The sequence below is a fragment of the Chrysochloris asiatica genome, unplaced genomic scaffold, assembly GCF_000296735.1.
Source record: "Chrysochloris asiatica unplaced genomic scaffold, ChrAsi1.0 scaffold00430, whole genome shotgun sequence".
NCBI lineage: Eukaryota > Metazoa > Chordata > Mammalia > Afrosoricida > Chrysochloridae > Chrysochloris > Chrysochloris asiatica.
Genome location: NW_006408948.1, coordinates 434,577 through 459,945, shown reverse-complemented (window position 1 = coordinate 459,945; position 25,369 = coordinate 434,577). Strand labels below are relative to the sequence as shown.

The window sequence follows — 25,369 nt, the reverse complement described above, 5'->3', positions numbered from 1 at the left end:
TCAAAAGAAGTAAAACATTACAGGCATGGCTGAATGCACACTTACCTGTGCATTCCTCTCCCTCATTTTATTCCCCTTATTTTCTGAAGGTCAACACTACATTAACTTTAGCCACTGAAAACCCTATGGAGGACAGTTCTATTTTGAAACAGGAGTGAGCCATGAATCAGAGTCAACCTGATGACCAACAGCTACGCATATCTTTATACCTATGTTATAATAAGTCTATCCCTAAATTAACACACATCATTAGTGAGCATATAAATGCATATGCAAATAATAAAGTACACATATGTTATCTTTCTCTAGAGTCCTCATATGGTGCTGTATATGGTAATGCACTGGACTGAAAAGTCACTTTGAACTGCTAGGTTGGTGGTTCAAGCTCACCAGCTGCTCCTTTGAAACCTTATACATGGTCGCTCTGGGTCAGAACTGACTCAACGGCACTTAACAACAATAATCCTTCTCTAGGAGTCCTGGTGTGACGCTGTGGGTTAACATGCTATACTGCAAAGTTGGTCTGAACTGCAATTCGGTGGTTCAAGTTCACCAGCTGCTCCTTCGAAACCCAATACTGGGTCACTGTGGGTCAGAACAGACTCGACTGCATTTAATAAAAACAACAATCATTCTCTAACTTGCTTTTTAATTCAGTATTGTGCTAAGATTAATCTATTTTTATATAATATAAAAATGTTAAATAGGGTATATAATTCTGCTATATAATGTATATAATTTATCGACTCATTCTTAAGTTGGACAAAACTTTCCCAACTTCAAAAATTTTCTGTCAGAGACAATGTATATTGTTACACATAGTCCTTGTACAAATGTGTAGGAAGTCTAGTGTAAAACAGCTAGTAGTGAAAATGCTGGATATGTTCACTGTAAACCTTATTAACTAACCTAACAGCTTTCCAAATTACTTATGTCCATTTGATAGTAGCTGAGTTCCTATTGCTGTACATCTTTGTCAGCAATTTTTATCTATTGGAGCGTGGGAAATGTGCTTGATTGTCCATTTAATTCTCATTTCCTTAACTACTAATGAAGGCAAGTATCTTTCTGTGTACACTGGTCCATTCAGATTCTCTTCTGTGTGGACTGTTATCGTCTATATTCTATGTATATTTTTCTACTGGTTTTTGTCTAAATAAAAATGTGTAAGCAAGTATTAATTTGATATAGAGATCCAATTTTACTTTTTTCCATATGGGTAAGTGGTAGTCTCTGCATCATTTATTAAAAAGACCATTGTTTCTCATTAAGGTAAAATGCCACGTATATCAAATTTCCATTTCTTTATGGATATGTTCTTTCATCACGTTCTTCTTTTCCATACATGTACCAATATTTAAATAAATCCTGATTCCTGTTCTACGGAACATCTCTTTTCAAACCATCTATTCTTGGATTTTTATTATTAGAACAGTTTTTAAGCTTCAGAACAATTTCACTTGGAAATATTTATTAAAATGTTACTGAGTTTCCTAATTTGGGAAAATCTTAATATTTACCTCTAGAGTGTTCTCCTCCACAAAGATCACATAACTTTTTTTTTTTTTCTTTTGCTCCCTGTCAAAATTTTATAATTTTTTTCCATAAAGGACTTCTTTGTTTCATGAGATATATTCCTTGGTATTGTTGTTGTTATGTGCCATCGAGTCGGTTCCGACCCATAGCGACCCTGTATAGGGTTTCTGAATATTTTCTTAAAATTGTTAATGATATTTTAATATTTTTTCACATGTAAAAATTAATTTAAAATAGTGACCTGGTATCAAGTAACCATATGAAATGGTGGTGGTTATGTGCTGTGGAGTTGGTGCTGACTCATAGTGACCCTGCATAGGGTTTCCGAGGCTGTAAATCTTTACGGGAGCAGAAAGCTTCATCTTTCTGCTGTGGAACCACTGGTAGTTTCGAACTGCTGACTCTGAGGTTAGCAGCCCAATTTATAACCACTATGCTACCAGAGCTCCTTAACCATTTGAAATACTTTTAGTAATTAACTACAATACCTTACCTGCATCCTTTTTGATTTTCTATAAAGGTAATTCTCTCACTAGAATACACTGGCACTTTGTTTCTTCTCCTTATTAATGATTATATATATTTATGACATAAATGTCTTACAGAGACAAGCATTCAAGAATATATTCCTGTATAGTTTAGGAGGTCCACCATATCACACTGCATAAAAGTGCTGATTGCAAGCATTCATGTTCTATCCCTGACTGCAAGGGACTTTTCTACGCTTTCACCACTAGGTGGACAGCCTGTATCAGGACAAAGTTGTGTCAGTCTAGTCTGATTCTGTGAAGTTTATAAAAATCATGAACAACTGTTCAATTATTCTAATGGTCCTTTTATTTAATTTTTGGCTCTTTTAAGAGATTTAATAGATTATTATATTAATCTGAATTATATTAATGGTCTAATGCTAATAAACTCTTGTATTCTGACATACAACTATGTTTGTCATATGGGTTGAAAAAACATGGATTATTTGGTTTGCTAACACTTTATATTTAAAAAGCAGCTAGTGTGACACTAAACAGATGGTTGGTGGTTCAAACCTAAAAGCTGCTCCTTGGAAAGCCTATACAGGGTCGCTGAGTTGGAAACGACTTGACAATACTTTATTTAGAGATTTTGTTACTATGTTCATATATGATGACAGTTATATGATTTTCCTTTCTCATATGCTTTTCACCTCACCTGATTTTTTGTTTGTTTTGGATATATACCGAAGCACTCAGGAATATATAACCATTTACCTCACCTGATTTTGTACTGATTATTAAATAACTACAAAATGAGTTGGGAGAGTGGTGACTAGTTTACTGGAATGCGGTAAGATTAGAATATCTGTTCTTGAATATTTAGTATAACTTGCCATTAAAAACTGTTGGAATATGTGTTGACTCCTTCTCCCTTTTAAAGAAGGACTACGAAGTGAGGTATATGCATTTAAATTACAAATTTTGCCAAACTGCTCTATACAAAGGATGTATCAATTTATATCCTTATCAGAAAATTCACATTTTTCTGTACTCTTGTAGATACCAAGTATTGAATAACAATGTTATTTTATTACCAATTTATAAGTATAAAATTTTGTTTCATTTTCACCTCTAATTAAGAGCTAATTATTTAGAATAATTTTAATATCTGGGTGGGGCTAAGTCAATAGTAACATTTTAGTTTCTCAAGTACCTCATAAATTCTAAGAAATGAACTAATACTACACAGGTTTCTGGTAGCGTAGTAGCTACGAATCGGGCTGCGAACCTTAAGGCCAGCAGTTCGAAACTATCAGCTCTTCTGCAGGAGAAAGATGAGGCTTTCTGCTCCTGTAAATATTTACAGCCCGGAAACCCTGTACAGGGTTGCTATACGTTGGTTCCGACTCCACAGCACATAACCACTACCACCACCACCACACAGGTTTCTGGAGTGCTGGTGTGGTGTTGTGGGTTAATGCACCAGACTACAAAGCCATTTGAACTGCAAGGTCAGCAGTTCAAGCTCACCAGCCACCCCTCGGAAACCCTATATAGGGTCGCTATGGGTCAGAGCCGACTCAATGGCACTTAACAACAACAACAACACAAAGGTTTCTAAACTACTTTTCTCTTTTGATTTTGAAAGCTCAACTTATTCTTTTAAAAAAGCAAAACTAATTCTATCAAAAAACAAAAACAAAAAAAACCCAAACAACAACACAGTACTGAGAGTAAAAACTTACGTTTCCTACACATACTTATTTATATGTGGACATTTCCATAAGAAATAAATGTGTCCTTCTTTATCTGAATATTAAAAAATTTCCTCAAATGTCTGTGTATCATAGTATACTAATATCTCATAAGTATTAACAACCTACAGAGTCTAAGTATGTTCACCACTTCAACTAAATTCAGAAATTCTGAAGGCCTCTTTTCTAATTCTGAAGGTAAGGAGCTCTGGTAACACAGTGGTTATGAATTAAAACTGCTAACATAAAAGTCAGCAGTCCAAAAGTACCAGCTGTTCCACGGGAGAAAGATGAGGCTTTCTGCTCCCGTGAAGATTTACAGCCTTGGAAACTCTGTACAGGGTCACCAGGAGTCAGAATCGACTCCAAGGCACATAACATCACCACCACCACCACCATTCTAAATGTATAGTTTCCCTTTATATTTTCTCAAGTTAGCATGTGAAGTGGTGTTGACCTAATGTTTCATTGTCTAGCTTTGGAAAATCAGAAGTTGGCTATTTTAATAGATGACTGAATTAAAAATCTATAAATAAATACAAGTATGCTTTGTGAATAACTAAAAAATCAAGATAGCACATAGCAATGAATGGACAGTAAATGCACAAATTTTGCTGCTAATTACGGTGGGCAAAACACAGGTTCTTGTTATATAACTTTTTGTACTTTCTATTGAAAATTTATCAAAATAACAAAGTACAAATCAATTAATAATAATAACCAGTAATTTAGCACTCAAGAAATATATCCCAAGGGAATGGCCCCTTAAGAAGACATCATAAAATACTTTATATCAACAAAAAATTTCAACTGAGAACTAGTAATATAAACCCACAGATTTTTATATCTATTATTACTATTTTCCTATACTAGTACTAAATCAACTTTACAGCCAATTTTCCACACTTATACATATTATGTGAATTAAAATACAATTCCTTTTTTGTCTTAATGCTACTAAAAGAAAGTCCAATAAAAAAGCAATTTTTAGTTTTATAACTAAATAAATTCAGTTACATAACATCCATTCTAAAGTCATTAATACTCCTTTTACCTCCCACATGACAACTTACTAAATGATAAATATAACATATCTTAATGAATTAAGCCATATCTCTAGAAAAAAAAAATTAACAGACAAGTATACATTATGGTATTTTGGTTTGTTTCTTAAAATTACAAAAAGGAAAAAAAAATTGCTTGGAATTATAGGTTGGTAGATTATATCATATGCCTAGTAAAATAACAAACAACTTTCTTACCTTGCTGCATCTGTGGATGTGTTGTGTAACTTGAAGGATGGGAATATGGCATGTATCCTGCAGGGCTTTGTGGGGCATATGGGCTAGGCACTGGGCTATTTTGTTGTGGCATAAATCTGTTCCCAGAGCTTGTCTGTGGTGGCACAAACCGGCTAAAACCCAAAGCCCAATACAGAATATTAGGAAATGAAATTAATGAGATACACCTTTTTTAATTTTACTGTCTTCAATTCTCTAAACATATATGCTATAAATTCTATGGATACAGAAAAAAATTTTACAAAATAGATAATCACAAAAATTATTTACAACACAAAGTTAACTATTTATATATTGTTGTTTTAAATAACTAAATTAAGTTTTTAATAAAAATTGAGGTATTTCATTTACTTTACTTACATAAAAGCACCAATCTGTTTAAGGTATATAGAGCCATGCTTAAAATAAATTTCACTCTACAAATATTTTTATGTTTAACACATCAGTTATTTTAACACTTGTTTGTCTCTATAAAATGAACACTAAGATGACAGCTACGGCATTATTTTAAGACTAATATTCACGTGGATTATGATTTAAGACTATGTCAGGAATTCAATTAGATATAACTTACCATTATCAATACGTATATAGTGAATATTGACTAGCATATTAGTCACAGAAAACAATAGTTTAAAAAAATGATATACAGTAATACCTGGAGGGGCTATGTGAGATAGTGGTTTGTTGGTAATTGGAAGATGCAGGACTACTGTGCATGGAATTCTGAGAAAGTTTATACTGAGACATCATCATTCCTATGAAACACACAAAAATTAAACATGTTATATTCTTCTAAAAGTAAATCAACCCTTAAATTATTTTAATCAGCCTTTCACAAAGTTTCAAAAGCTCTTTCCTTTTTTTTTGACTGTTTTCAAGAGCAAAATACTGAAGCTGTAAATATGTAAATCTCAAGCATTCTTTTACCACATGATCAATGCAAAACCAAAGATATAATTAAAAAAGAAATTTTGCTTAAATTTAATTCATTTATCCTAGATGAATGCCAGTGCGTTCCGCAGCATTTGAATTGCACTGTATGTGAAACAAGTTCTGATAGGAGACTCATTATGAAAACATGGTACAAAAATCTATTATTAAGATTCTTACCGCTCTGTACATATCTGTTCTGTAAGCTTTTCTCCCTGAAAACGTTAGGACTCCTTGCCAGGACAGCCTGCAGCAAGACTGGTACGTCGCCTTCTGGATCATCACTGCCAAGGTTATCTTTCAACTCTCTGGTATTAAAAGAAAACATTAAAATTAAATAGTAGTTTGTTGTTGTTATACTTAAGTGCTGTTGAAGTCGGTTCAACTAATAGAGACCCTGTATAGGGTTTCTGAAGAGTGACTGGTGCATTTGAACAGCTGAGCTTAGTTAGCAGTTCAATGCTTATCCTATAGCACCACACCAGGATCTAAAATTAATTTATTAAAAATTCCCTATTCTTCATTAATTAGCTAGCAACTCATTCATGAAATTCAGAAAAGGCAGCAACAGAAAAACAATAAGATTTATAATATGAAAATAAATTACATGGGTAAGTCCAATAGTATGGATTTTTGAAGATGCTATCCCTGGAAGAAATAGAATTATGAAAAACAATGAGAGATTTTACAGATGACTATTTTCACTTTATTATTTTAACAGGAAACAAAACAAAACACTGCTTTCATCACAAAGTTACTTAAGAATATTCACCTTAGTCTTACACAGAATATAAACAAAACATAATGGAAAGGTTGTTATTGTTAAGTGTCATCGACTCAGTTTTGACTCATAGTGACCCTGTATAGGATTTCTCTGGAGTGGCTGGTGGGTTTCAACCACCAACCTTATGATTGGCAGTCTAGTGCTAATCTTACAGTGCCACACCATGACTCCACCATGTTGTTATGTGCCGTGGATGTGGTTCCGACCTCATAGTGATCCTGTACAGGGTTTCCAAGGCTGTCAATCTTTATGGGAGCAGAAAGCCTCATCTTTCTCCCGCAGAACAACTGGTAGTTTCGAACTGCTGACCTTAAGGTTCGCAGCCAGATTTGTGACCACTACGCTACAGATAACAACTACATAAAGAAGTGAGTATCTGAGCTTAGAATGTACTTTCTCCTTTACATCTGAATTTGAACGAATCTGACTTCCCAGGAATGTGCTCTGGATGAAATACCGTTGCCAAATTGGTTAAGACAAGACCCAGAGGTTATATAATTTTTCTATTTTGTATGTCCCCGCCACCCCTCACAAAGTCATCAAGGGAAAAAAACTCAACAGAGTGATTTAGTAGAGTAGTAATTTTCAAAGAAGCGTGAAAGTAAATAACAAATCAAAACACAACAGACCTTCGTTAAATATACAATAAAAAGTTTAACAAACAAAATATAAATATGGAAGCCTGTGTCTGAAAGTTAAATATAAGCACAGTTATTTAAATTTACATTCTACATTTATCACTTTCACTCATTCTATCTATCAAAGATCTATAAAGATAGTCCTAGTGTGGTGCTGGAGTCCTGGTGTGGCACTGTCGGAAAGAGCACAGGACCAGAAGGTCAGTTTGAACCATAGGGTTGGCAGTTTAAACTCATCAGCCATTCCTTGAAAACCCTGTACAGGGTTCACTATGAGTTGGAACTGACTTGACAGCACCTAACAACAACAATGTGGTGCTACAGGATCAGCACTGGACCGAAAACCATAAGCTCTCCAGTTCAAAACTCCCAGTTGCTCCTCTGAAACCCTCTACAGGGTCGCTATGAATCAGAACTGATTGGATGGCACTTAACAACAGCAACAATTATAAGATTCAATAAATTAATGAGGGTAATCTTCAAGTAGCTAACCATCAAATAAACTCTTAACTACAAGTGTTATTTACCTTACTTAAAAAAATATTTAGTGAAACCGTGAATAAGTATTTATATGTATAAGCTGTTGTATGTTGTTAAGTGCTGCTGAGCTGGTTCTGATTCATAGGGACTCTGTATAGGGTTTCTGGGGCTTTTTAAAACTTTGTGGAAGCAGAAACCTCAGCTTTCTCCTGGCAAAGCAGCTGGTATAAAAAGTAATGTAGTATGTAGACATTTCTCAAATTTATACAAAACATTAGTATTTAGTTCTTTGTTTTTAATCATTTATCAGTTTTTCTACCAGAAAATTTGTATGTAGTATATAATCTTAAAATCATCAGCTTTAAAAACAGCCTCAAAGTATATAATGCATCTAGTGACAGACATGTCTCCATTACAATACATCTCTAAATTAAACAACAATTTTAATTCAAGGATGGTAGGACACAAAATTACCAATGTGTAGTAACAGAAAGAGATAAGGGTTAGAGATTTCACTTTTTGTATATTTTTATGTTACTATATTAGAAGGATTTCTTTTCTGTATTTCTGCAATTAACTTTTTTTTAAGTATATTTATATGCAAACAATTTTGTAAGTACACTGAATAATTTCAATCAACATTGTTTTACAAAGTCTATTGGTGGTTCAAACCCACCAGCCTTTCCTCAGAAACACTATAAAGGGCCACTATGGGTCAAAACCTACTTGGCAGTACTTAACAAAAACAACTTTGTGAAAATACACACTTATGTTCCGATAATAGAGTAAGTCCTAAAAATTAGTTCTAAATTTTCTATCAGCCTTCCACAAAGTCAGTTCTTGAATTCTTATTAGAAAGTCTCTAGCTCCATTTCTAATTCTGTCTTTTTGTTGAATTTGTTCATATCGAACTCTGGTAGTGTAGTGGTTATGAATCAGGCTGCTAACCTCAGGGTCAGCAGTTCGAAACTACCAGCTTTCTTATGCGGGAGAAAGATGAGGCGTTCTGCTCCGTTAGTCAAAAGTTTTTCTTAGTATACAGTATACAGTATATAGTCAAAAGTTTTTCTTAGTATACAGTATATAGCGTACCTTTCTATGTATAAATAAAATCTAAGTAACACTTTCAAGCATATGAAACCATCTTTACCATGACAATATAGTAATAATAATAATAATGTCCTGATGGGAGTCACAAAGCAGAACCTATTTGTTATTACAAACTACTGTACATACCTGAATTTTTCAACAAGGAAACTTTACCTGGGGCGGTTCTTATCTATGGATTCTATGCAAGTCAAATGTACATTACACTGGACTGCCTGTATACTGCCCAGGAAGAGTATACCAGTCTATTCAAACAGAGTGAGCAACAGAGTCCATAGCATATTTAAGAATTCTAACCACTGCAGCAACATAAGGAAAAAGGAGACAGCTTCATGAGCAATTGTAGACCTCTGCGAAGTTGAGGGAGCCCAAGCTAATTCCAACACAGCTGGAAATGGAACTTTGTGGCTCAGAACTGTTGTCTCAAAATGACTATGTTCTATCTAAATTTCACTGATTTCTCACCTTTAGAGCTTCCAGACTAAGACAGACTAGGAAGGAGAGGCAGACTGCTTCTGAATGTTTAGTCACTGAAAATCTTATGAACAGCAGTGGAACATTGTGAGATATAGTGACAGAAGATGAGTCCAACAGTTTGGAAGACACTCAAAATATGACTGGGAAAGAACTGTTTCCTTCAAGTACAGCTGACCATGATAATGTGAATGGAGTAAAGCTTTCAAGACCTTTCTTTGCTGATGGGGCACATCTCAAAATAAGGAGAAAAGCTGCAAACATCTATTAATAATCAGAGTGCTGAATGTATGAAGTATTAATCTAGGAAAATTGTTAAGTTGTCAAAAATGAAAAGGAATGCATAAAGCTCGGCATTCTAATAAACCCCATGATTTTGAGTATTGTTATGGGTTCTATGTGGCCATTGCAATGGATTGTTGAAAACAAATGTAAAGCAGAGAGTTCTGTGGAACGGATGGTTGGGGTCAGAATAGGATAAAGAAGGTTGAAGGGTGGTGGAGGCATGTCTCATCTTCGCTTCATAGGATGTGGCCTTGGGCTGATTTTGAGTTTGATTCTCTTTCCCCCTTGTGAAGCCACAGGAAGGCAGACAAGGCCTTCACATGGTTTTTGCACTTACTGATGAAGATAAAAAAACTATATAGCCTTCAGTATGGCTTGCACTTCAATTTAAAGAAAACAAAAATCCTTACAAAGGACCAATAAATAACATCATGATAAAATGGAAAAAAGCCTGAAGTTGTCAGAGACTTCAATTTGCTTCAGTCCTCAAATCAATACTCATGGAAGCAACAGTCAAGTTATCAAACGATGTATTGCACTAGGCAAATCTGTCTCTTTAAAGTGTTCAAGAACAAAGATATCAGTTTGAGGATTAAGGTGGGTCTGAGCTAAGCCATAGTTTTTCAATAGCCTCTTATGCATGTGAACATGGGACAATAAGGAAGACAGGAGAAGAACTGATGCATTTGAGTTACGGTGTTTGAGAAGAATATTGAAAGTACTATGACTGTCAGAAGGACAAATCAATGGGCCTTGGAAGAAGTACAGCTACAATGCTCCTTAGAAGTCAGGATGGTGAGTCTGTATCTCATACTTCAGACACAGTATCAGGAGGGACCAGTCCCCAGAGAAAGATACCATGCTGGGTAAAGTAGAGGGTTAACAAAACATAGGAAGACCCCCATTGAGATGGACTGACACAGTGGCAGCAGTAATAGGCTTATCAACAATGGTGATGATGGTGCAAGACTGGGCAGTGCTTTGGGCAGTGTTGCTTCATTCTGCTATGCACAGGGTCCTTATGGCACCTAACAATAACAACAACTCATCACATTAAAGCTATATTCTCACTTGTATATTGTTATATTTAAGAAACAACATGGGTCTAAAAAATTGTACATGTGAAACCAGAATACCAATTTTATTAGTAAAGACTAAAACTTTTCACTTTCATTTACTTTCATATGTAAACATTATACTTACATGTGATCTGTGGATACCTGGTTGAGGCTGTGGACAAGCTGTGAAACCAAATTATCATCCCTACAGGACAAAAGGCAGTTCACCTCTTCTGCTATTCGTGCATTAAACAGAAGGCTCTTTGTAGTTGTAGCAGGTAAAGGAGATGGAAGAGGCAGCTGGTTCAGGACTATTTGGAAAACACATGAAATTTTAGAAATTGAGTGTTTATAAGAAATCTCTTCAGTACATAGATTTTGAAATAAAAAAATAAGTCATACATGGTGAATGTAACTAATATCACTAAATTATAAACTTAAAGTTATAAATATCAATATGTCAGATTATCTTTAAAAGGCATACTTCCTCTCCCCAACAAACCCTAATCAATTCCCCAAAGTTTCAGACACATCACTTGGATTATAATATATGATACTATTCTTTAAGAATAAAAGTTCTTTTACATTTATGTTTATCTTTCATTTCTTAAAATTTTTGACAATTTAATAACTCATAGAGGTTAGGTTAAACATGAACTTCATGGCAGCCAAATTGAGAATACTCTTGTTAATTTCATTTATTTTTGCTCATAAGATTACCAGAATCACTAGCACTCTTATATAAGTAAACCAAACAATAATGAATACCTGACTCTTAAGATAGACAAATAAATCTATATTTTAAAAAGTTTAAGTATATACAAAAAATAAATATCAAGCTATATAAGGAGAGTACTAAAAGAACATAATTCTGTTCTAATCTGAAAATTCATATATGGTTCTCTGTTTTCTCTTATTCTATTCCAACAGCAAACAAAAGAACATAATTTTTTACAGGAGTTTAAATTCAGCTGTTCAATGTCATCTTTGTTTTGAGGTGGCCAACCTCAATGGGTACAGCTTTTTATTAAGAAAAATACAGGAAACGAAAGTTTCTTGAGCAAACACACAGGTGCACCTGAAGTGGTGGGGAGGAAAAAGAAAAAAACTCCTGGGAGTGTACCTGATTTTATATCCCTATATATAACAAGGAGCTCTGGTAGAGTAGTGGTTATGAATCGGGCTGCCAACCTCAAGGTCGGCTGTTCGAAATTACCAGCAGTTCTGCGGGAGAAAGATGAGGCTTTCTGCTCTCGTAAAGATTTACAGCCTCAAAAACCCTGTACAGGGTCACTATGAGTTGGACCCAACTCCACGGTACTTAACAACAACAACATATAACATTAGACAGTTTATGTCTTTGTTGTTGTTATTGTTAAATGCCATCGAGTTGGTTCCAACTCATAGTAACCCTGTTTAGTGTTTCCAAGGAGTGGCTGGTGGGTCTGAAGTGCCAACCTTGTGGTCAGCAGTCCAGTTCTTACCCTACAGTGCCATAAAATAACAAAAAGTATGGTGTTTCAAAGTTTTCTTACTTAAGCTATACTTGTCCCACCAGTAACTTTCTTGCTTACCCAGTTATCATAGGAAACTATCCATGTTAGTTTTCTAAGTTTAAAGTTGTCGGCTGTTTTATATCACCCACTAAAACCAGCTGGAACTACAAGGCAGAAACCCATAAAAATAGTATTTAGGGGATTCTGAATATGGATAAAAGCATGTCATGAAGTTTATTTTCCCAAAGCTTCCTTATAACGAAGCCCCAAATCTTGTAAATGCTATACACAAATAAAAGCTTGCCATAGTCTCACTTTTCACTCTTCCCTTTATTCATTTAGGGGTGAACACTGTGGATATCTATTTACCCCACTATCCAGGGGCTACAAATTATAGCTATAGGGGCCTACTTAAAAAAAAAAATGGAATTCCTAACAAATTGTGTTAAGATAACTGACCATGACATCCAAAATGACAACTACCACTATAAATATATATAAGTTGGGCTGCTAAATTCTCTCCTTTCAAGGGCAGTTTCAATGACCTCTTCTTACAAAATGCTCTACACAAAAGAAGTCTGTATAGTTCTTATGTGCAAACCCCATGATTATTTAGATTTGATTTTTGTAATACTCTGCCCCGTTCTTTGGTCCTTACTTTTTTAATTTACTGTTTAAAAACCATTTCATAAATTTCTATAACCAATTCTTAATGCATCCTTAAGAGGAAACAGAAATTACAATCTTAATCTAATATTAACTGGCAACACCATTTTTATTTTATTTTGCTTCTTTCACATGCCAATAAATCAAAGAAATTAATACTAGTGTCACTCAGAATCTCAAATCTTAACAATTTTTTCTATTGACATTACCAATAATTTTTGTTATGATTTCTCTCAAAAATCACTGCTTAACAAAGAATAGGATTAGTTTAGATAAAGAAACCAAACTTACGGTCTGTAAGACTAGCAATCCCCGCAAGAGTAGTGATGGGGACATGGGGCATATCCCCATTCATCCTGAAGTTCTGGAATGGTGATGTCTACAGAAGTACTTAGTTCAGGTGCCAGCTGTCATTACTTCCCATTTCCCAAACACTGTAACACATATACACACACAAAGACAACTTGTAAAAATATGTCAAATAACTTAGAGACAATGGTCAGTAATAATAGACTACTAGTAAGAAACTCTAAATCACTATAAAAATAAAATTGCTTTCTGCTTTTTTTGCTTAACCAAAATAACAATAGTATCTGTTATTCTTATATCCTTACTATGGTTGTTGTTGTTAAGTGTCACTGAGTCGGTTCTGACCCATAGTGTCCCTGGATAGGGTTTCCGAGGAGCAGCTGGTGTGCTTGAACCACCAACCTTGCAGTTCAAACGGTTTTGTAGTCTGGCACATTAACCTACTCTTTACTATGGTTTGCACACATTGATTCAGTTCTTTTAATAGTCCAGTAAGGTGGGCTCCAGTATCTACCCTGGTGGTGCAATGGTTAAGTGATTTATGCACAAGTATCAGAACCAAGGCAAACTAGCTTTGAAGTTGGTGTTCTTAACCCCAACACTACAGTTGTTACACAGGCAATCTTGACAAACACGGTAACTCTTTTTCCACATCATAAACACATTAAAAATCTATCTTCACAATTTCAACTTGCCTTTCTAGCTGTGACTCTCATCACGCTCCTGTATAAACCATTCTCTCCAATCAAACTGGTATAATAGGATTGTCCTAAATCAATCTTGTACTTTCTCATCTTTACCTATGAGACATTCTCCCTACCTCAGAAGCCCTTCCTACTTTAGTCCAAATCCTATTAATTCTTTAAAAACCTAGAGTAGTTCCTATCACTTCATAAAACTTCAGACAGAATCAGCCCAAACCCAGTTTATCTATAAAAGCGGTGTGGCAGAGGTGTCTGACATCTACTAACTTCACTAAGGGGAGAGTGAATCAGCATCAGCATCAGCCCAAGGCTGATTCCGATAAAGTGGAGGTCAAACATACCTCCTTTCTCCAACATTTTTTACCAATTCTGACACCATTTGTTCTCCATGGCAGTCTCTACTTCTCTGATGGATTCTATAATTCATTGTAACAGCCACACAGAACTCCCAGATAATATTCACTATTAGACAGTTTATTATGGAAATAACACATTACAATTCAGGATCAGAAATGACTCATAATACAGTTCTTCAAATAGGACAGCCTCTTCTTGACCATGAGCCTCTTTGGCCCTTTATTTCTTGGGCCTCTTGAGCTGTTCCAGCCTCTATCCTGCTTGGGACAAGTGTTCCAAAGCTCTTTAGCTCTGCCAGTAAGTGTCTGGAGGCATTCTACTCAGCCAACAAGTCTCCTGCTCAAATGGGCTCAGCTATTTTGTTCTGTGGGCCAGGAATTCCACCTCACTGACTCCTGCTATCTCATGGATCTAAGAGGTTCTCAGTAAAGGGACCCAGGATCCAAAGAATATGATTCATTTCTTTCTTTCATTGGCTGCATTCAGGTCCTCACTTTGCCCCTGGAGGGGTGGAGGTGGGGATGGCTAATTTTAAGCTTAGTAGGGCAGCAAAGACAACTAACCCCCTAGGTTAGGGGTCCACACATCTTATTTGCATTACTAGAAAATTGTTGAATCACCTTGATTCAACACTGGGCTGGGAACCACAAAGATGGGAGGGAGATCAAACCAACCAAGTGCTCCTCGGAAACTCCATACAGGGTCGCTATGAGTTGGAACCAACTGGACAGCACTTAACAGTAACAATAACACAAAACTGTGGGGAATCCTGGTGTGGTGCTGTAGGATAAGCACTTGATCATATAATTGGTTTAAACCACAAGGTTCAAACACACCAGCTGCTCCTCGGAAACCCCATATTGTATAAAATGTGATAACATTTAAACTTCTACATAATTTGTTACTGTTGTTATTAAGTATAGTTGAGTTGGTTCTTACTCTTTATAGGATTTCTGAGGAGTAGCTGGTGGGTTTGAACCACAGACCTTACGGTCAGCAGTCCAGTGCTTATGCTACGTGCCACAATGGGACTTTTAGTCAGCCATTATTTCAATGGCCAATATACATGGCTTCAAATATCATATATGGGCAAAAGATTTACTCATAGTACAAGACAGACCAATAGATTTTAATGTAATATTCCTCTGTGCGAGGATAAATTTTCTTTAGATACCAAAACAAACCAACACGTTATAGCAGAGGCAAGTGTGAAACAGCAACTGTTTTCAATTCAGCCAAAGAAATTTGCAAAAATGTAAGTACAATGCCACGATTCCCATTACTGCTTGGGAAAATCTAGTTACTTTTCAAAAAATACATTTATTTTAATATGTAGTGAATTTATATTACTATTTTTAAATTAACTGATATGTATTTTTAAGTTTTCCTAGTTTTAATCCTAATATAAGTAAGGAGCTCTGGTAGCATAGTGGCTACGAATTGGGAACCTCAAGGTCGGCAGTTCGAAACTACCAGCCATCCCACGGGAGAAGGATGAGGCTTACTGCTCCCGTGAAGATCTGCAGCCTCGGAAACCCTGTGCAGGGTCACTGTGAGTCAGAACCAACTCCACAGAAATTAACAACAACAAGTAAATGTTGATGTTGTTGTTGTTAAGTGCCATCGAGTCAGTTCTGACCCATAGCAACCCTATATAGGGTTTCCGAGGAGTGACTGGTGAGCTTGAACCACCGACCTTGCAATTGAAACAGCTTTGTAGTCTGGTGCATTAACCCACAGGCCAAAATATTGATAGTGGTGTTTATAAGCCATGGAGTTGGTTCCAACTCATAGCAACCTTGTATAGCGTTTCCGAGGCTGTAAATCTTCATGCGAAAGAAAGCCACATCTTTCTACAGAACTGCTGGTAGTTTCAAACTGCTGGCCTTGAGGTTAGCAGCCTGATTCAAAACGACTATGCTAGAGACAGTCCATTATCTTTGTGTCCTCTGTAATTTTAAGAGTGTGGTGGTGATAGTTATGTGCCGTGGAATGGGTTCCAACTCACAGTAAGCCTGTGCAGGGTTTCTGAGGCTGTAAATCTTTACAGGCACAGAAAGCCTCATCTTTCTCCCACGGAATCACTGGTAGCTTCAAATTGCTGACTGTGAGATTAGCAGCCAACCACTATGATTGTAACCAACCACTATGCACCAGAGCTCCTTTTTAACGAGTGTACTGCAAAGTAAAAATGTTTCAGATTTGCTTATGTCAGGATACATATTCTTTTTGAAAATATAACTCTGTAGAGTTATACTGAAGTTTGCTGTTAGCTTATTCTACATCACCACACTAGGACTTTCTACTAAAGCTTAAGTAAATCCAAAACTAAACCCATTATGCACCTTGGAGTCACCCCTGACTCAGAGACCCCTGGAACTGCCCCACAGTTTTCTAGGCTATAGATATTTAAGAAAGCAGACTAGCACAGCTTTGTCCTGTGCTAGTCAATGGGTTCAAACTGCTCATCTTTATATTAGAAGATGAGTACTTAACCACTACAACACCAGGGCTCCTTAAAGCTTAATAACTACTAAGCTAAACAAAATCAGACACGTTACAGGGAGTCTATTAAATGTTTACAAGGGGGCTTTTGTGGAGAAAGGGAATGAAAAGATAATGGAATTTTCCCACAAAGTTTTTGAAGCCCCCAAGCACTAATCTGAATGCAACCACACAAAGCGAAGAGAAAGGCATAAGTTGTTAACATTTTTATTCCCATAAACAAACACAAAAACTGAAAAACAAACTAGTTGCTGTTGAATTGATTACAACACATGGCAACTGTACTCCAAAGGATTTTCAAGGTTGTAACCTCTGTAGGATTAAGTACTAGATTGTGAACCACAAGGTTAGTAGTTCAAGCCTACCAACTAGTCTTCCATCAGCAGAAAGATGAGGCTTTCTGCTCCTGCAAAGATATACAACCTCAGAAATCCTACACAGAGTTGTTGAGTTGGAACTAGTCAGCACTTAACAACAACCATTTTTCAGAAGCAGATGGCCTGGTCTTTCTTCTCAAGTGCCTCTGGGTGAGTTAAAACCACCAACTTTTCAGTTAACAGTCAAATGTTTAACCAGTGTGTCACACAAGGAATGCTAAAGCTTCCGTACAAATGACTAAACTGGAATATTCATGATATAAAAGAGTCAGATAGGTGCTCTGTGGGAGAAGAAACCTGACTCTGCTCTGTAAACATCACAGCTATATGGAACTATATGGAACAGTTCTATTCTGCCTTACAGGGTCACTATGAGTTGGAATCAACTTGATGGCACACAACAAAATCATTCTGGTACCCAAGAAATATATGAAGACATTGTGTAAAATGACTGAACACCTTATCAGTTATCATTATTGTTTCAACATGTAGCTTTTGGATCATTTATCGTTCCTGTAATAGTACAAGTGTAAGAACTTTTAATAATCCACACTTAACCAAAGATATACATTTATTAAATAAAAATTAACCAGCAAATAGAAGTCTTACTCAACTACCTTAGAAAGGTAAAATAGAAAACTAAATTATGGCTTCTAGTTTATCAGTTTATATATTTCTTTTATTTATTTTTGAGGTTGTACAAGGAGGTTTCAAAACACTCATGGAAAAATGGAATTAAAATATAATGGAATTTTTCCATGAACTTTTTGAAGCACCCTAGTATTTGCTAGTCAGTCTCTGTGACAAGGACGTCTAAGAGTTTTGAGTTGTAAACTTCAAAACAGTCAAATGATGCAAGACTAATAATGTAACTTGGTTTATAAATAACACTAAATATTTTACATATATCTTTATGCAACTTTGTAGTAACACACACATTTATTATCTCACAGTTTAGGAGGCTAGAAGTCCACATTCAGAGTGCTGGCTTTTTCTTGGGAGCTCTGGAAGAAAATCTTTGTCTCCTTCCAACACCTGGGGTCTCAGTATTTCGTAGAAATATTGATGTGTCTTGACATCTATCTTTCCATGGTTCTAGAAGGTTCTCATAGCAAAGGGACCCTGCATCCAAAGGACTATTCCACTCCCAGGTCTTCTTTCTTGGTACCAGTCAGGTGCCCTGTGGGTCTGTGCATCTGCTTTATCTCTTCTGTATCTCAAAAAAAGATTGACTCAAAATATAACCTGATTCTATAGTTTGTATCCCGTACAACAACAACAACTGTTAACATAACTGTCTCTAATCCTGCATCACATTAACACCATTTTGTTTTCATTAGGTGCCCTTGAGTTGGTTCTGACTCATAGTGATCTTATGCACAACAGAAAGAAACACCCGGTCCAGCACCTTCCTCAGACGCTGTTACACTTGAGCCCATTGCTGCTGCCACTGTGCCAATCCATCTCATTGGGGGGCTTTCTCTTATTTGCTGAGCCTCTATTTTACTAAGCATGAAATCCTTCTCAAGGGTCGGGTCCCTCCTGATAATATCTCTGAAGTCTGAGAGACAAAGTCTGGCCATCCTGGTTTCTAAGGAACATTTTGGCTGTACCTCTTCCCACACAGATTTGTTTGATCTTCTGACAGTTCATGGTACTTTTAATATTCTTCTCCAATACTATAACTCAAATTCATCAATTTTTCTCTGATATTCCTTATTCACTGTCCAATTTTCACATGCATATTAAGCTACCGAAAATACCATGGCTTGGGTTAGGTGCACCTTAGTTATCAAACTGACATCTTTGCTCTTCAACACTATAAAGAAGTTTTGTGCAGCCTCAGAAACCCCTTGAGTCGGAACTGACTTGACAGCACTTAACAACAACACCACACAGAAAGTTGTTGTTAAGTGCCCTTGAAACGGTTCCAATTCATAGCGACCCTGTATAGGGTTACTAAGGAGTGGCAGGTGGGTTTGAACTGCCAACCTTGCAGTTCCAACTGACCTTGCGGTTCAGTGTTTTGTCCTACAGAGTCAGTGATGTAACACGATACCTGAGTATTCTGATGTCAACTAAAACTGGAAATAAGGAGATGGGGTAGAAGAGCAGGGATGTTTGCCTGGTTTGAAGCTCTCTAACTATGGTCCGGAGTCAGGGTGTGGCAGTTTAGGATAACCATTGAATAGCTAACCAAAAAGTCAGTGGTTTAAACCCACCAGTTGCTCCTTGGAAACCCTATCACAGGGTTGCAATGAGTTGGAACTAACTTCACAACACTTAACAACAATAACTAAGGACTGGAGAGGTAACTATTGTTATAGCTGTTGAAGTCTGTTTAACTCATCACAACCTTGTACACAGTTTCTGAGTAGCAGCTTTTGGGTTTGAACTGCCGACCTTACAGTTTAGCAGTCCAGTACTTACAATGTCACACCAGGACCAAAAATAGATCGACTTGTGACAAATATATCTATTCTTTCTGTTGAACTGATTACACTAAGATCCAAGATTTTGAAGATAAGCAGCGGAATTTGGTAAAATGAATGGACTTACAGTTTTTAGAAGAAAGTCACAGTTTTGGATGAATATAAGTAATCTGTAAATGTGGCTTTTATCTGAAGGTAACCTAGGTCCATCAACAGAATTCCTAGAATTCAAGAAATGAATACGCATACTCCTAAGTATGCAGGGTTTTTCTGGTTTTGGATTTGGACAATGTTTGGTTTGCAGGACTCTGTGAAAGTACTCATCTCTGGGGAACAATGTGTCCTGAATGAATTGGAAACCAAATACTACAGAAGACTTTAATGAGTGTTTAAAAATTGTCACTTAAGGCAATGCTTTTCAATCTGTGGGTCATAGTGACCCATTAACAGATTGAAAAATAAATTTAGTGAACTGCGAACATTGAGAGAGGGATGGAAGGAATAGAAATTTAAGAATATATTGCACACTGCTTTGTGAATCTAGGAAAAAATATCTTTGTAACTGTGGGTCACTAGAAAAACACTTTGAAAGCTGCTATGAATAAAGAGAGAAGTGAGGAAAGTAGCTCACTTTGTAAGTAGTGATGGGAATAAAAAAATAAAATATGTAAATTACCTGATATACTACCAGGTACATAAGTGACAAAGGAAAGTTCATAGGGAGGAGTGAAGAAAGCTAACTGGTAAGCACATATTTGGTGGAACAGAAAAAGTAAATAGGTGAATTACGGAAAAAAGGATCTTTTCAATATAAATAATTGCCTTTTCTGTCTCTGTAATGTTATAAAATATAACTTTAATCCTATGCCTGCCCATCTACAATTATTTAAATGAGGTGGCTGAAATAAATATTGGCAATAAAATGTCAAAGAAAATTAAACTGTTGCAATATTAGGAGTTACATCAAATGCACACACACAATTGAGTAAGAAATCATTTATAAACTAATTTTAAGAATTGCCTGAGATTTAATTAAAAGTGTTTAATTAAGGAAAGATGTTATAGTAAATTCTGTATTTAGCTAATTCTAGTCTGAGAGAACTTGTGAGCCTTTTCCAAGATTTTTAAAGACTGTTTTTCATTTAATTTCATTATAAAATTTATGACTTCCTCATGTAGATCAAAGAAATGCAAATAAACAGTATTAGTAGAAGTTATGATATTCAAATTTAAGTGAATTTGGGGTAAAAGACATTTTCATAACCACATATAAACTTTCCTAGAGGTGTACTTTGCAGTCTTATAGTCAAGAGCTGAAAGATGTATATAATCTTATCTTTTAGAAATACAAGCTAAAGATATGAAGATACTCGCTCAAAACTATATGTACTGAGATTCTGCTGTGTCATATTCCTACATTTTTTGCAGTGAAAAATCAGATGATAGCATTTATTAAGCACTAAAAAATCTGTTACCATTGAGTCAATTCTGATTCATAGTGATGCAGTGTGTCATAGTTTAAGTTTTCTATTGGCTCCACGAGATAATCTGCTTCTATTACAACAAAAGTCAAGCTAACCCTATGGGCAGTTCCACTCTATCATATAACTTGCTATGAAACAGTACCGAGCAACAATCTATATGGAAACAGAACTGCAGGATGTGTTCCAACTATTTGTGCCACCCTTACTGAGCACTCAGTATGGATTAAGAATTGTTGAAAAACATGCATTCCCATTTATTCCTCATACAATGCTATGAGGTACTAATATTACAGTTTTCTTGATGAGGAAAAGAACTCTGGTGGGCAAATTGTTAATCACTTGGCAGCTAAAAAAAGGTTTGACAGGTTAAAGCTACCCAGCAGGTCTGTAGGAGAAAAGACCTGGCAATCTGCTGCCTTAAAGATTATATTCAAGTAGACTCTACGGACACAGAGCAACCAAAACATAACTGAAGAGAATTCTGACACACTGTGAAAAATGTAACTAATGTCCCTGAATAATTTGTACAGAAATTGTCAAATGGGAACCTAATTTACTATATATGCAAACTTTCACTAAAAATATTAAAATATCAATTAAAGCAAACATATAATAAATGCAAAACAAAAAATTAAGTATTTAATAAGCAACAAAAACAAAAGAAAGGGGCAGTCCTACTCTGTCGATGGGATTGCTATGAGTCAAAATCGACTCAATGGTACCCAACAACAACAATGAGCAAACAGGTACAGATATCATTGGGCAACTTGATTAAGGTCATAATTGTTATTATGTATTACTGAGTTGGTACCAACTCATAGCGACCTTATTATACACAATAGAACTACACTGCCCAGTCCTGAGACAACCTCACAATTACTGCTATGCTTGAGCCCAGAGACCAATCCAGGCCGACTGACAGAAATTTAAGATACAACTATAATATTGAACAATATTTTTAGCTTAATATCACTGGCATAATTATGAGTCACATTCACAAAGATAACTATACATCAATTGAAAATGACTGTCATATAATCAATTCTAATGTGAGCAAAGAAAATAGTCAAAATATATAGCTAGGGAACAAAAAGAACAGGCTTTCTGGGACTGAATCCTTTACTTAACTAGCTGTGTGACTTTGTTCCTCTTTTCCTTTTCTATTTCGGTCACACGGGGTCACAGAATTAGAATAAACACTATGTGAACTAGGAGACAGGAAATATTATTTCTAATTTTGTTCCAAAGAAGAAATGAATGAACACATGTGAAGTATTTAGAACTGTGCTGGGCATGCAGTAAGTATTCAATAAGTGTGAGGCGTCCTGGTGTGGTGTTGTAGGATGAGCACTGGACTGTGTACCACAAGGATGGTGTTTCAAACCCACTAGCTGCTCCTTCAAAACCCTTTACAGGGTCATTATGAGTCGGAACAACACAATGACACTGAACAACTACTATATATTAATTTTTTTGCATCTTACTTTTATCGTGTATGTTACTTTAAAATCTTTGTATATACAGATATGCCTTATTCTTTTTCTTACATAATTTTACAGGTTTTAGAAACATGATATTTTAAATAAATGTTATTCAGTAAACTACACTATGAGACTACTAAGTACGGAAATGTGGCTTTACGGAATCGAGACTCCTTTACCATTAGGCATGAGGTACACATCTCTATTACGCCTCAAGTACTCTAGTACTTTCTGCTTGTTTTGGACTATATAAGCAGTTAGCAAAATTCACTCTAAAGAAAATCCATTATCAGATGAAGGAATACAACAAATGAGTGAAATTTTGTACTTTTTATAGTAAGTTCATAATCTTCAAAATGGACATGTTGTTGTTAAGAGCCAATGAGTCAGTTCTAACCCAAAGAGACCCTCTGTAGGATTTCTAAGGAATGGCTTGGTGGGTTTGACTCACCAACCGTTTGGTTAGCAGCCAAGTGCTTATCCTAATTTTGCCAAACATAAATCCTTATTTCCTCTATTTCTGAATACACCAATAATGAACTAAATATTTGATAAATAAAACATTTTGGCAATTTTTCCATAGCACATTTAGTCTGCCGTATTAATTTAATAACAAATTCCTTCAAATTCTACTCCATGTTGTTCCTCAGAATAACGTCACACTTTTTTTTTTGATATGACTAAAGCACTTTTCCTTTTACTTAAGAATTTTATCAGTTAAAATTGTTTTAAAATGTCATATGTTAAGTTAGGCTAATAGTTCATCTGACCTTATATACACACTCTTTGAGTTATAAATGTTGTTGTTAAGTGCCTCTGAGGCGATTCAAACTCAAAGCGACCCTGTATAGGGTTTCTGAGGAGTGGCTGGTGAACTTAAACCGCTGACCTTGCGGTTCAAACCGATCTTGCAGTCCAGCACATTAATCTGCAGCACCACACCAGGACTCTCTCTCACACATACACACATATGGAGCTCTGGTAGTGTAGTGGTTACAAGTTGGACTGCTAACCTCAAGGTCAGCAGTTTGAAACTACCAGCTGTTCCGCAGGAGAAAGATGAGGATTTCTGCTCAAAGTAAGATTTACAACCTCGGAAACTCTATATAGGGTTGCTATATGTTGGAAGTGACTCCACGGTACATAACTTACCTGCTCTCTCTCTCTCTCTCCATACACACACACACACACACACAATGTAAATAAAACAAAGCTCTAAAATTCTCTTGAGACACAGGCTTTGCTTCTGGAGTTATCAGCTGCCAAATAAAGTCTGTCTCACTGCAGCCACACTATACTGTGTATGTCCTAATGATGTGGCCATATTTAATTGCGCTTCAAAAAGTTTGTGGAAAAATTCCCACTACCTTTCCCTTTTTCTATGAACTTTTTGAAGCCCCACTCTTGTAGTAGAATATATGACATATAAATAGAAAGATATATCAGTGAGTCCTATTATGCAGAGAAAGAAATTCAATAAATTGAGATTCAAGGTATAGCAAAAGAAATATATACAATATTTCTACATAGTCATCAGCCCTGACTATTTGATTTTCACCAATTAGTTTGAGAACAAATGGAATCAAGAAGTAAACTAATTAGCAAAACTTTTACAAATATTTCACAGGCATTTTATATGAATCAACTTTAGCCAAACTTCATATTACTTTAAAAGGTCCCAGGCAATTTTAACAATTAAGCGGATTTGCAGAGGTCTGCAGAAAAGTTCCATTAAGTCTAATCAAAAGTACAAATTGCCTCAGGAAAAAACAGCCCTGAAATCTGATAAAACTTAAAAAAAAAAAAAAAACACAAACCCAACCAAAACAACAAAAACTACAACACTGAAACACAGTGGAGAATTTTGTATCATAAAATAAAACTGATATAGTGACTTTCATTTCTTTATAAATGAGGTTTATATTTTAAAGAACTATAATATCAAGATCTTGGTCCTATCTTTTAACCATAATACATTTGATAATATACTACTTAATCAGAAACTTTAAGAGTGAAAACGGTTTCTATATGCAACTTGCTAAACAGTCCAGAAGAGGGCAAACTTTCAACAGTTGGCAAGGGTGCCTCAGTAAGATCTAGGTCTTAATTTTTTACCATAATATATTTGATAATATACCATTTAATCTGAAATGTAAGAATGAAAAAACTTTTTATGTGCAACTTGCTGAATAATCCACAAGAGGGCACGCTTTCAACTATTGGACAAGGGTGCTTTAAAAAGTTCATGGGAAAACGCAGTTAAAAGATAACAGAATTATTTTTATGAGGTTTTTGAAGCCCCCGCAAAAGGGTGAGGGAAAAATTTTATCACAATTTTGTACTAGTTGCTTAAAATGTTAGCCAGATTTTTCTGAAGTGACTATTCAACACTGTTAGAAAACAAAAGGCTCTGAAGTTGTGGATTTTGGTTTAAACACACTCAGAGTACAAGATTCTTGATGTATATAAAATGTAAGAAAATGTGGGTATGCCAATATTTCTACATTAATACTAATTATAAAAGGACATAAAATCTTAACAAACATCTTGATTCTGTCAACCGTCTAGAATTTGATTGTCCTCAGAATCATTGTAAGCAGCCCTGACTATTTGATTTCCACCAATTATTTTAGTTTGAGAACAAATGGAATACAATTCAAATATTTACAAATATTTCCCAATTCCAACAGGTTAAGGTCATTATTTAAAGAACCAAAAAGAGCAACTGAGAAATG

At 35.6% G+C, this 25,369-nt stretch overlaps 1 protein-coding gene across 1 annotated transcript in view; it reads right to left on the bottom strand.

The window, feature by feature from the left end:
• The window catches only part of NIPBL (Nipped-B homolog (Drosophila)), a 234,478-nt gene that overhangs the window by 129,283 nt on the left and 79,826 nt on the right, over window positions 1-25,369 (bottom strand). Inside the window, exons 2-6 of the mRNA XM_006876931.1 lie at window positions 13,277-13,419; window positions 10,969-11,134; window positions 6,178-6,305; window positions 5,723-5,822; window positions 5,026-5,177 (exon numbers count right to left, since the gene is read on the bottom strand). Coding sequence (XP_006876993.1) covers window positions 5,026-5,177; window positions 5,723-5,822; window positions 6,178-6,305; window positions 10,969-11,134; window positions 13,277-13,340 — 610 coding nt within the window. The 5' untranslated portion in view covers window positions 13,341-13,419. The remainder of the gene's footprint in view (window positions 1-5,025; window positions 5,178-5,722; window positions 5,823-6,177; window positions 6,306-10,968; window positions 11,135-13,276; window positions 13,420-25,369) is intronic.